General features: G+C 41.5%; 1 protein-coding gene across 4 annotated transcripts in view; it reads left to right on the top strand.

The window, feature by feature from the left end:
- FAM13C (family with sequence similarity 13 member C) overlaps window positions 1-14,048 on the top strand; it is a 237,266-nt gene that overhangs the window by 163,481 nt on the left and 59,737 nt on the right. For all 4 annotated transcript variants that reach the window (XM_038411265.2, XM_043519012.1, XM_038411267.2 and 1 more), the window contains one exon: window positions 13,078-13,141. In XM_038411265.2, the coding sequence (XP_038267193.2) occupies window positions 13,078-13,141 (64 nt within the window). The remainder of the gene's footprint in view (window positions 1-13,077; window positions 13,142-14,048) is intronic.

Below are 14,048 nucleotides of genomic sequence, written 5' to 3'. Positions count from 1 at the left end.
TGTGTTTGTGCAGAGCTTCACACAATTTGGTCAAGGTGCATAACTAGGGCTCCAAGGCACTATGTTAGTACAAATAAATAATAATAAAAAGAACCCCAACTTTCGTAGTAGTATTTTTAAATCTCATGTTTTTAAAACCAGTCTCATGATTTTTTGGAACCTGACACGGTTTTTTTTGGATACTCAGGATTGGTAATACTAACTGTAGCATGTCCATGCTTTGGATCAGTGTTTTGAGATTTGGCAGATGGGTCACCCTGGAGTCAGAGAGTTGCCTTTTGTTGTCTCTATGAAAATCCATCCAACTTCGCGGAATTATAAATCTCTGAAAATCACTGTTTGTACATGTACAATAAAGATTTGTTAGAGGCAGGTAACAAAATTATCTGAACATGCTGTTTCCACTGAGCATGCTCCATCCTTTTAGAGCTCATAGAGTATAATCTAGCCAAGGCTGAGTAGAACTTTTCCCATAATTGCTCATTCCGGTAGCCACGTCCAGTCTTGATATTGGGCACCAGAACTAGGAGTAGGGATACTCTCTCCTGTGCTCTGGGCTCCCTATGTTGGCACCCAGGAAGTCTGGAGGAGGAAGCTGCCTGACTGAATAGGCAGTGATGAGTGGAGTGGGATGAGGGGGAGGAGGACAAGTAAGGGGAAGAAGCAGAAGGGGAATGGGACAGGAGCAGAGAGGGACATGGTCCTGCAGGAGAAAATAGGAGTATGACATATGCATTATGATATGATGCATGGTCACACTATTTTTTCCCAGGTAAATGGGATTTAATGGCATTCAGTTCAGCTACCCCTTATAAAGTCCTCTCCTTCAACTCTTTCTACCTGATCCATATTAAACCTCACTCACTCTTTGAAACTACTGTTCCCCAACAACCCTCTTAACTGTGTTGATCCTATTGCAAGTTCTCAAAAGGTCTTCAATATCTGTTGTGCTTTAGGTGACTTCTCTATTCCAGTTACATATGCTCTGGGACTTCTTTGGTTAAAGTACCTATGAATTCATTTTGCACAAATGATCAAAGAAATTAATCCGGATAGTACAATAAGGCTTTAAGGACTCTGCTTTCCTGGTACTTTCCCTACCACTGATTGCTTCTTTGGTATCTTGCTCAGTGGAACTTCCTTTTCCTTCTTCCTGTTACTTTCAAGGTTTTCTTCTGAGGTCTGTCATTAGCATTCTCCACTTCTTCCTCTAGACGCTGTCCTTTGACATTCATACCTGTTTGTAAAGCGTTAACCAATATCCTTACATTGACACTCCTAGATCTGCCTCTCCAGATGTGACCATTCTCCCTCTCTTATGACTCAGATCACTGTTTTCTCCCCTCCCCAGCTTAATTCCTTACTTGTTTCCTTTCCTTCTCCTCATTCTCTACTCTTAGCCCAAACTTCTTATCTCTATATTTCTTTTGTGTCCTTCTCTCTTACCTGCTTTTGTTCCTTCTTTCATGCAGTTTCCTATGCCTGGTAACCTCCTTTCTTCACCTGTCTATAGGGTTGCCATTTTTCTACTTGCACAAAACCAAGCACCCTTGCCTTGCCCCCTGCCTTGCCCCTCCTCCAAGCCCCCCTCCCCTGAGTGGCCCTGCCCTGTTCACTTCATCCCTCCCTTCCTCTGTCACTCACTCTCTTCATCCTCATTCCTCGCTTATTTTCACCAAGCTGAGGCAGGGAGTTGGGGTGCAGGAGAGGGTGATGGCACCAGCTGGGGGTATGGGCTCTGTGGTGGGGCCGGGAATGAGGGATTTGAGGTGCAGGAGGGGGCTCCGGGCTGGGAGGTGGAGCTGAGGGATTCAGAGTATGGGAGGGAGCTCTGGGCTGAGGCAGGGAGTTGGGGTGTGGGAGGGGGTATGGGCTCTGGGCTGGAGGGTGTGGGTTCTGGGATGGGACCAGAAATGAGGGGTTTAGGGTGTGGGATGGGGCTCTGGGATGGAGCGGGGGTTGGGGTACAGGGATGTGTGTGAGGGCTCCAGCTGGGAGTGCAGGCTCTGGGGTGGGGCTGGGGATGAAGGGTTTGGGGTGTTCTGGGCTGGGATCAAGGGATTCAGAGGGTAGGAAGGGGATCAGGGCTGTGGGAGGGGGTCAGGGGTGTAGGCTCCAGGCGGCGCTTACCTCAGGCAGCTCATGGAAGCAGTGGCATGTCCCCCATTTGGCTCCTACATGGAGGCGTAGCTAGGCGGCTCTGTGCACTGCCCTGTCCGCAGGTGCCACCCCTGCATCTCCCATTGGCCATGGTTCCTGGCCAGTGGGAGCTACGGAGCTGGCACCTGGGGCGGGGGCAGCGCGCAGAGCCCCCTGGCTGCCCCTACACGTAGGAGCCAGACTGGGGATGTGCCACTGCTTCCAGGAGCTGTGCGGAGGCCACAGCAGGCAGGGAGCCTGCCTTAGCCCTGCTGCGCCGCTGACCGGACTTTGAACGGCCCAGTCAGTGGTGCTGAACAGAGCTGCCAGGGTCCCTTATTGACCAGGCAATCTTGTAGAAAACCATACACCTGGCAATCTTACCTGTCTACTGTCTTCCACTAAATCCTTTCTCAAAAATCTTGTTTTATATAAAGCTATGTAAACATTGTGATATGTGCACTTCTTATCCAGATGACTCCATGATCTTATTGACTTTACCCTTATCCTTCCTCCACTCCTCTCACTCCCAAGTGTATGTCATCTCTTAATTTTTGCACTAAATTAGTCCTTGATCGTGCAATAGGAATCAACCAGGAGGACACTTACACTTGCATGTTCACAGTTGCAAGACCAAGAGCCTTAGTTTATAATCTCTTTGGGGAAAGAACTAGGGGTGAGATCTGTGCTGCACCTCTGAGCAACCCTGGAAAGTGGCTTTTAGCCACCTTTGCAGCTCTGCAATCATGGGCTTCTCCAGGAGCTGAGAGGCCTCCAGTATAATTAAGATAGCACTTAGGTCCTGTTCAAGCTATGGCAGACTCCCTACAATCTCCTGCAATTCTGCCTTGAATCATCACAGCACTGTACTCTGTGGTCCCTCCTCCAGTCCCACCCCCAGCACCCCCAGCACCCACGATGGCAGGGCTTGTGAGAGGGTCCTCAGAGAAGGCAGACTTATGTCTGCTTTCTTTAGTTCTTACTGGGAAATCCTCCCCAGCAAGTCCTGGGGTTTGAGGGCCCTTTACACTGCTCTGACTCTTTTAGAAAATGTAAAGGGGCCAGAGCAGGGGTGAGAATCTCACTCTGAGTCTTCATCTGTTTTGTTAAGCAGCATGCATATCTATGATGTTATATAAATAATATGGTCATGTAGCACAATCGGGCTTAAAAACAATGACACTACCAACAGAAATGCTATAAACAAGTCATGGTAAGGATCAGTGGTCTGGACTGGCGATTGACTGATGTTATAGCCATAATAGCACAGTGAGTCAGGGAAAATATTGTTGGATTATATTACATTGCTTTGAGGGAATCGATTATAAATTATATTGCAGTTCTCTAAAATCTACTGCTGTGGATTAGATTGTCAGAGACAAAATTGCCAAAGTTAAATTTCCTTTTTGAGTCTTTGTTTGAGGACATTCATTTATCCATGGGTAGAGGAAGAGGCAATTCCAAGTGTCTGCAAATAGGTTGGGTGTTTGATGGAGGTATAGTCCCTGCTCATCTGAAAATACCTGGTGCTTTCTGCTTGTAGTATTTCCGTCATTGCATTATCATCATTAGCAGAAAAGAGGTGGAACACCTTTGCTTGTGCAGAGTTGTCAACCTAAACAATCTGACTGAAAGTATAAAAAACTGACTTCAAATTTATAAATAACTAATTGAAACACATTGCAAATTCTGCCTCACAAAAATGAGTTGCATGTAATAAACACCAAACTAGGAGATAGCCCTTTTCCAGCATTATTTACTCATTCTTTAGTCAAAATTCAAGAGGATTTCTGCCAGAGTGGAGAATGTTATCAGTGGTTCACAGTCATGCTGGAAGGGCATGAGTGGGGTCCCAGAGAGATCAGTTCAGGGTCTGGTTCTGTTCAATATCTTCATCAATGATTTAGATAATGGCATAGAGAGTACACTTATAAAGTTTGCAGACGATACCAAGCTGGGAGGGGTTGCAAGTGCTTTGGAGGATAGGATTAAAATTCAAAATGAACTGGAAAACTGGAGAAATGGTTTGAAGTAATGGGTTGAAATTCAATAAGGACAAATTCAAAGTACTCCACTTAGGAAGGAACAATTTTGCAGTTAACCGTTGCACACATACAAAATGGGAAAAGACTGCCTAGGAAGGAGTACTGTGGAAAGGGATCTGGCGGTCACAATGGACCAGAAGCTAAATATGAGTCAACAGTGTAATGCTGTTGCCAAAAAAGCAAACATCCTTCTGGATGTCTTAGCAGGAGTGTTGTAAGCAAGACGCAAGAAGTAATTCTTCTGCTCTACTCTGCGTTGATTAGGCCTCAACTAGAGTATTGTGTCCAGTTCTGGGCACCACATTTCAGGAAGGATGTGGACAAATTGGAGAGAGTCCAGAGAAGAACAACAAAAATGATTCAAGGTCTAGAAAACATGACCTATGAAGGAAGATTGAAAAAATTGGGTTTGTTTAATCTGGAGAAGAGAAGACTGAAAGGGGACATAACTGTTTTCAAGTATGTAGAAGATTGTTACAAGGAAGAGGAAGAAAAAAATTATTTTTCTTAACTGCTGATGATGGGACAAGAAGCGATGGGCTTAAATTGCAGAAAGGGAGGTTTAGGTTGGACATTAGGAAAAACTTCCTAGCTGGTTAAGCTCTGGAATAAATTGCCTAGGGAGGTGGTGGAATCTCCATCATTGAAGATGTTTAAGAGCAGGTTGGACAAACACCTGTCAGGGATGGTCTAGATAATACTTAGTTCTGCCATGAGTGCAGGGGATTGGACTAGATGACCCCTTGAGGTTATTTCCAGTTCTATGATTCTGTGTTGAACGGGACCATAAGCAAGTGAGACTTGTGGCAGCTGTGCCAATATCTGTTCGGTGCACAGACAGGTAATGAAGTCCCAAGCAATTACCAAAGATGTTGAAGGTAACACAAACCATGCATAACATCTGAAGATATAAAGAAGAGTGAAGTATACGTGATTAAGAATACCAAGCAGACCAGGGATCCCCAACTAGCTAAACAATTTTACTGTTCACTTGTTAGTTCACCAGTTTTTACATCCTGGGCCTGATTCACTGCTGCATTTCTTCCAGTTCTGCACTAGTGTAACTCCAAGTCAGGCCATTGTCCATCAGTATTAAAATGTACTAGAGCATTTGTTTTAGGTTTATCATTTTCACCATTTCCAAGTGCACAGTGATTCCAGTCCAGCACTCACTTTTTAAATGAACAACAGACAGGATCTGATTTTAATAATTCCCAACTCAGTTTTTGCCAGGCAATTGGTAAAAAGAATGAATGCTTAGATAAAATGAAACTTCACGGGCTGTCCATCTGTTGGACCAGGAGATTTTCCTGTCACCTGGAGCATGGGCATGGAACCTCAGACTGAGGACACCCCTTTGGTTCCCATTGCTGGGAGGCCATTGGACAGGCTGCTATGCAGAAACCTTGGTGCTTTAATTCTCCTTACTTACAAGCACAGTATGGCACAAGAGTTAATGGTGTCTTGTGCTGTCTAGTGGCTGTGCCACTAACTGTTCCTTTAGTTTGTTGAAAGAAAAGGAGTACTTGTGGCATCTTAGAGACTAACAAATTTATTTGAGCATTTGAGCATAAGCTTTTGGATGCATTCGGTGGAAAATACAGTGGGGGGATTTATATACACACACAGAGAACATGAAACAATGGGTTTTATCATACACACTGTAAGGAGAGTGATCACTTAAGATAAGCTATTACCAGCAGGAAGCGGGGGCGGGAGGGGGGAAGGAGGAAAACCTTTTGTGGTGATAATCAAGGTGGGCCATTTCCGGCAGTTAACAAGAATGTCTGAGGAACAGTGGGGGGTGGGATGGGGGGAGAAATAACATGGGGAAATAGTTTTACTTTATGTAATGACCAATCCACTCCCAGTCTCTATTCAAGCCTAAGTTAATTGTGTCCAGTTTGCAAATTAATTCCAATTCAGCAGTCTCTCATTGGAGTCTGTTTTTGAAGTTTTTTTGTTGAAGGATAGCCACTCTGAGGTCTGTAATCAAGTGTCCGGAGAGATTGAAGTGTTCTCCGACTGGTTTTTGAATGTTATAATTCTTGACGTCTGATTTGTGTCCATTTATTCTTTTACGTAGAGACTGTCCAGTTTGACCAATGTACATGGCAGAGGGGCATTGCTAGCACATGATGGCACATATCACATTGGTAGATGCGCAGGTGAACGAGCCTCTGATAGTGTGGCTGATGTGAGTAGGCCCTATGATGGTGGTCCCCTGAATAGATATGTGGACAGAGTTGGCAACGGGCTTTGTTGCAAGGATATTGTCACTGGTGGCTGAACTTTGTGACTTTGTCCTCACCCGTAACTATTTCACATTTGGGGACAATGTATACCTTCAAATCAGTGTCGCTGCGATGGGTACCTGCATGGCCCCACAGTATGCCAACATTTTTATGGCTGACTTAGAACAACGCTTCCTCAGCTCTCATCCCCTAATGCCCCTACTCTACTTGCACTACATTGATGATATCTTCATCATCTGGACCCTGGAAAAGAAGCCCTTGAGGAATTCCACCATGATTTCAACAATTTCCATCCCACCATCAACCTCAGCCTGGACCAGTACACACAAGAGATCCATTTCCTGGACACTACGGTGCTAATAAGTGATGGTCACATAAACACCACCCTATATCGGACACCTACTGACCGCTATTCCTACCTACATGCCTCTAGCTTTCATCCAGATCACACCACATGATCCATTGTCTACAGCCAAACTCTACGATACAACAGCATTTGCTCCAACCCCTCAGACAGAGATAAACACCTACAAGATCTCTATTGTGCATTCTTACAACTACAATACCCACCTGCTGAAGTGAAGAAACAGATTGACAGAGCCAGAGAGTACCTAGAAGTCATCTACTACAGGACAGGCCCAACAAAGAAAATAACAGACCGCCACTAGCCATCACCTTCAGCGCCCAACTAAAACCTCCCCAACGCATCATCAAGGATCTCCAACCTATCCTGAAGGACGACCCATCACTCTCACAGATCTTGGGAGACAGGCCAGTCCTTGCTTACAGACAGCCCCCAAACCTGAAGCGAATACCAGCAACCACACAACAGAACCACTAACCCAGGAGCCTATCCTTACAACAAAGCCTGTTGCCAACTCTGTCCACATATCTATTCAGGGGACACCATCATAGGGCCTATGAGGGATGATGGGGTGACAATAAGATCACCAGTTAGCCTATGTATGCATCTTGATGGTGTCTGTTCCTTTACTGGTTCCTTTCCTCCCACTCATTTCTCATAGGCAAGACAGCAGAGCGTGAGTTTTAGGAGGTATTTGAATGCAGCAAGAGAGGTGGTCTGGTGAACAAGTTTGAAGAGCGCATTCTAATTTAGAGCTTAGATAAATGGTTAGGGAGAAGTACTATCCTGTTGTAGCCTGTAGTACTGTTGCATATCTGCTCAGTCTTCAGAGCTGTCTGTCCAGCATATTTCATGAGCATTAAAGTCACTTTAAAATATTAAACACCAACTGCCTTGAGGAAACTGGTGCACCCCCATTAAAAATTGAGTTTCTAATACTGTTAGTAATTACATTGAATACTGTTCTACCAGCCACAAATAATTGGATTTGGATTACTGTAGAGTGCAATCTGCATCTTTGGGAGATAAAATGTATAAGCCCTCCCTAGCAGCAAACATTGGGATTAGGGGATTTCCTCTCCTTAACCAAAAGGATGGGAAAGCTGTAGTGTGAGCACTGATGTAAAATCCCAAAAATGTGCTATTAAAAATATTCTTCACATATTAAATGTAATTAGCAATATTTTAAAAAATGGAGAGCAATTGTAGAGTTATGTGCTGCATTTCTCAAATATGAGGTGGCACTTTGTTCTTTCATTGTTTATTACACCCTCTTTTTCAAGCTAAATAATATTTCACTCCCTACGGACCTACAGTTCTTCTTATCCTAAAGAATGGGAAAAAAACCTAGGAAAACTCCAGGCTTACCATGTATTTAAAAGACCCAAAGCAGTTTGGGTCTGTAGCTTGTTGATCATTACCACTTTGACCATGAAATGTTTCCTCTCCAGCCAAAGATGCCTCTCTTCTCAGAAGACAGTGGGTATGTAATGATGGGTAGAATGTGAATAGGGTCTACATATGCCACTGCAGTTTACGAAGTAGCTACTGCTACGCTGGCTGTGCTGCTTGCACACTAGAAATATACACAAGCAAGCTGTTTTAGGGAACGTACAAGACTAATCCGAAGCTGCAGTGGGCCCTTGAAGAAGTAGAATCAAGTATAATATTTGAGTTCAGATATGTATTTTTTTAACCCATCAATCCAGAGAATTTGCTTCATTAGTCCTTATGCAAATTTCTCCCGTGTTTACAGCATCTACAATTAAAAGTCTGATTTTATTTCAAAATATGACATTAAGAATGTCTTCATGCATGATCTGTAATTCACCTCTTCTGGCCTTGTTCTTAAACAACTGCTCAGAGCTGTTACAAATTGACTCCACCCTGGTGCTAGTAGGAGCTGTATTTATTTTGATGTGTTTATCCTTTTTTTTTGGTTATGCCCACAAACTTTGAAGATTTTCCATATGGGCCTTATGTCATCTACACCATGGTGTAAACCAGGAGTATCTCTGCTAAAATCAGTGGAGTTACACTTCTGTGAAGTGTAAGTGAGATCACCGATCAAGCCCTTCAAATATTTATTCTGCCTCTTTATAAAATATGAAAAGTAGCAATAACATAGAGAATTATATTTTCTTATTTTTCATGACCTAGATTATGTGAAAGGCAGAGTTGTTTGAATTATTTAAAATTTCTGTTAGCACTTAAAGCAATTTTAATATGTCAGCTTAGATGGAAAATAAGGGTTTCATCCTGCTGCTTTTGAGGATAGTGGTTGCTTTGTAACTGATTTAAATGAGATCAGGGACAGGCTCTAAGTTATTAAATTACATGTATTCTGTTGCCAGGTTACCATCAGTCAATTTGCATTTACCTAGCAGAGCTATTAAGCTTAATTGTAAAAAAAGGACTATGGCATGTTTTTAGCTCAACATGCACATGTAACTACCATTAAAGTAAGTAGTCTTCACAGAGTGGAAAAAATATTTTGCTGGCTAGGGTAACTTCAGGAAACATCTAGTGTGTGTGAGGATCTGAGGAACACAACAGTGAGAGAGTATTAACTCCAGTATTATTTTGTACGATACAAACAGTGGAATGCAAAACCATCACACACCAAAAATGCAGACACTAATAGCAACTGAGACCAACAGATGATGCTTTAAGGGTGCTATAAAGTTTTTTTCCCCCCCATGAGCTTAAAATAACTGTGGGGCTCATTAGAGGCGGAGCCATAAGTGAACTAGGCAGGTCAGCCAACACTGAGCCAATGCAAACTTTATAGAAGTCCACACCACATCAGTACCTCTCATGCGTCTTTTCTTTTTGACCTATGCCTGCATTTTCTGCTTGAGACATTATGGAAGCAATGGGGTAATTGGTATGAGAGTAGCTTATTGAATTCACAAGTGCAACATTAAGTCAATAGGCCAAATTAATTTGTCTTGTGGGGGTACTGCTCCACAGATGTCCATGAGGTGGTGCTCACTTGTACCATTGGTTAACTTGCCCAGTGTATCTACTGGCTTGAATTTTCTGCAAGAATCTGTACACTATAGATATTTAGAATCATACAAGTTAGAGATGAGAGAAACCTTTTACGACTTCCAGTCCATCTCTATCTTCCTGCCAATGCAAAATTGCTCCTTAGACTACATGTACTAATGTTTTATCCAGTCTAGTTCTAAATGTCCCAAACATTGGGGGTTCTCCACTTTCCTTGGGAGAGTATTCCATAGCCAAATACACCTCTACCCCGATATAACACGACCTGATACAAAATGAATTTGGATATAACGCGGTAAAGCAGCGCTCTGGGGGCTCAGGGCTGCACACTCTCGTGGATCAAAGCAAGTTTGATATAATGCGGTTTCACCTATAACGCAGTAAGATTTTTTTGGCTCCTGAGGACAGCGTTATATGGGCGCAGAGGTGTATGTCTCGCCATCAGGATACTTTCCCTGATATTCAGCCTACATTTTCCTGTTCTTTGTTTCATCCCATTATGCCTAGTTATAGCCATAGATACTGTATCACACTAAATAATTCTTTCTCTTCGGTACTTACTCCTTGACAGCTGCTCTTCACCCAGTTATTGATCTTGGCCAGGTCTATAGACTGTTTGGAAATGATGCTGTTTTCACTTAACGTGAAGGTGGTTTAGAGCTGTATGTTGTGGGACAGGATGAACTACAATTCAGCAGTCTCCCCTACCAGCTTCGCATAGAAGTTGAGCAGGATGAAGGAGAGGATGGAGCCCTGAGAACTTCCATAGCTGAAGGGTCATGAAGCTCTCTGGGTATGTCTACACTGCAATTTGACACCTGCAGCTGGCCTGTGCCAGCTGATTCAGGCTTGCAGGGCTCAGGCTAAGGGGCTGTTTAACTGCGGTGTAGATGTTCCAGTTTGGACTGCACCGTGGGCTCTGTGACCCTCCCACCTCACCAGGTCCCAGGCTGCAGCCCAAGCCTGAACATCTACACTGCAATTAAACAGCCCCTTAACCTGAGTCCCATGAGCCCAAGTCAGCTGGCATGGGCCAGCATCAGGTTTTTAATTGCAGTGTAGACATACCCTCTGAGTGCAGTCAATTTCAGGGATTACTGAAGTGCCTAAAATTAAGCATATCCGTAAATGTTTTCAGGATCAGGGCCTGATTCTGTCATTCTTTAAAAAAGAAATAATAATAACTAGGGCTGTTGATTAATCACAGTAACTCACGCGATTAACTCAAAAAAATTAATCACGGTTAATCACAGTTTTAATCACACTGTTAAACAATAGAATATCAATTGAAATTTAAATATTTTGGATGTTTTTCTACATTTTCATACATATTGTATTCTGTGATGTAATTGAAATCAAAGTGTATATTATTCTCGATTGCAAATATTTGCACCATGAAAGATAAACAAAAGAAATATTATTTTTCAGTTCACCTAATACACGTACCGTAGTGCAATCACTTTGTTGTGAAAGTGCAACTTACAAATGTTAATTTTTTTGTTACAAAACTGCACTCAAAAACAAAACAATGTAAAACTTCAGAGCCTACAAGTCCACTCAGTCCTACTTCTTGTTCAGCCAATTGCTAAGACGAACAAATTTGTTTACATTTAGAGGAGATAATGCTGCCCTCTTCTTATTTATAGTGTCACCAGAAAGTGAGAACAGGCATTTGCATGGCACTTTTGTATCCAGTCACAAGATATTTACATGCCAGATATGCTAAACATTAGTATTACCCTTCATGCTTTGGCCACTATTCCAGAGGACATGCTTCCATGCTGATGATGCTAGTTAAAAAAATAATGTGTTAATTAAATTTGTGACTGAACTCCTTGGGGGAGAATTGTATGTCCCCTGCTCTATTTTACCTGCATTCTGCCATATATTTCCTGTTATAACAGTCTCAGATGATGACCCAGCACATGTTGTTCATTTTAAGAACACTTTCACTGCGGATTTCACAAAACGCAAAGAAGGTACCAATGTGAGATTTTGAAAGATAGCTACAGCACTCGACCCAAGGTTTAAGAATCTGAAGTGCCTTCCAAAATCTGAGAGGGATGAGCACTCTTTCAAAAGCCTTAAAAGAGCAACACTCCAAAGAGGAAACTACTTTGAATTGTTATTGAGCAGAACTTGTCATCAGCTTGGACACATGTTCCCTGGAATGGTGTTTGAATCATGAAGGGACATATGAAACTTTAGCGCATCTGCTACGTAAATATTTTGTGATGCTGGCTACAACAGTGCCATGCAAAGGCCTGTTCTCATTTTCAGGTAACACTGTAAACAAGAAGTGGGCAGCATTATCTACTGCAAATGTAAACAAACTTGTTTGTCTGAGGAACTGGCTGAACAAGAAGTAGGACTGAATGGACTTGCAGGCTCTAAGCTTTACATTGTTTTGTTTTTGAATGCAGTTATTTTTTGTACATAATTCTACATTTGTAAGTTCAACTTTCATGATAAAGAGATTGCACTACAGTGCTTGTATAAGATGATTTGAAAAATACTATTTCTTTTTTTTTACAGTGCAAGAACTTTGTATTCTGTGTTGTAATTGAAATCAATATATTTAAAAATATAGGAAACATCAAAAATATTTAAATAAATGGTATTCTATTATTAACAGTGCAATTAATCACACAATTAATTTTTTAATCACTTGATAGCCCTAATAATAATCAAGTTAGTTTGGAAAGATTAATCTTTTATGGCTCTGATCTTGCAAAATACTTAAACCTCAGCCTAACTTTAAGCATATGAATTAAGCATATGAGCAGTCCCATTGAAATAAAGAGGGCTAGCCATATTTAAAGTTAAGCATATCCGTAAGTGATTTGCTGCCTGTTGCTCTTGGTTTAGTCACCAGACAGGGTCCCTTTTGTGCACCCATTCTTTGAAGGAATGATCCCAGATTTTTAGTGTTTTTTGGTTTTTGTTTTTCCCTCCGAATTAGTAACTGTGATAGTTTTTAGGACTGCATTTGTGGTATAAGTGCATCACAAATGATTCAAAAATAAAATCACTATTACTCTGAACAGTATTTCCCTTCATTGTGTATTTAAATGAGTTATACAGAATCCTGAGGTAAATTTAATAGGAAATTTTATTTCTTTTCAATATAATATTGTATAATCTTATCACAGAAACAACTGCATAACTGCTATACTGTAAATTCAGATATTCAAAGTCTGAAATATTTGCAAGAGAGGAAAATGGGGCGTTCAATGGAATTTTTCTATTTTTTCTGTTGTAGAATAGATCAGTGCGCATTTCTTTCACCAAAGGAACCTACTGAACAACTGCAGAATTTAAATGAGGTAAGTTTAACCAAAACTTTAACTGCATAAATGCAGTGTTGCTAAACTCACACTATATTTGACATTTAACATAGAATCCTCGCTCCTGGAATCATGTGATTACATAAGAATTTTGGCTTTCATTTTTTTAAAAAAAGAAGTAAGCTTCTAGCTTTCATGTTGGCAGAGAAATATTTGAAAATATCACCCAAGGGGGTACCTTAAGGGCTCAAAAACCAGAAGGCGAATAAAAAGAACCCCATTTTTTTCAAAATCTCATGATTTTAAGCCAATCTTATGATTTCTAGTGTCTGAATCGTGATTTCTAAGTGATTCGTGTTAGCAATACTGAGAGAGATCTTAAGTTGCTATAATTTTGTTTGGTCCTAACATCAATTGAAATTCATTAGAACAGCACTTCCATTTTGTTTAAAAATTAAGGCTATATTAAGGCTTGGAAGGGGACAAAGTAGTCAGGAAATGCCACTAGGCAAGATGAAAAAAGATTGATGTATGAGGTGCATTTATCCAGTGATCAGAGGAGCAGATTGTGGGAGAGAGAAAAGGAAGAAATGAAAATAAAAGGAATTGCACATATTTCTGACTGCTGAAATAATAGTTAGTTTTAATGTGGATGTCAAAGAATATGACACAGAGAAGCTCTTTGTGTGACAGCAAGCTCATACTAAAAAGAAAAGGAATACTTGTGGCACCTTAGAGATTAACAAATTTATTTGAGCAGCTCATGAAAGCTTATGCTCAAATAAATTTGTTAGTCTCTAAGGTGCCACACGCACTCCTTTTCTTTTTGCAGATACAGACTAACACGGCTGCTACTTTCAAGCTCCTACTGTGTATCAAACAATGGGCAGTCTTATGCCAAACTCAAACAATTGTGTTAACATATTGGAAGCCAAAATACAGGCTG

Source organism: Dermochelys coriacea, chromosome 7 (genome assembly GCF_009764565.3).
Source record: "Dermochelys coriacea isolate rDerCor1 chromosome 7, rDerCor1.pri.v4, whole genome shotgun sequence".
Classification (NCBI taxonomy): Eukaryota; Metazoa; Chordata; order Testudines; family Dermochelyidae; genus Dermochelys; species Dermochelys coriacea.
The sequence above is the reverse complement of the archived record's forward strand: the minus strand, read 5'-3'. Positions and strand labels throughout refer to the sequence as shown.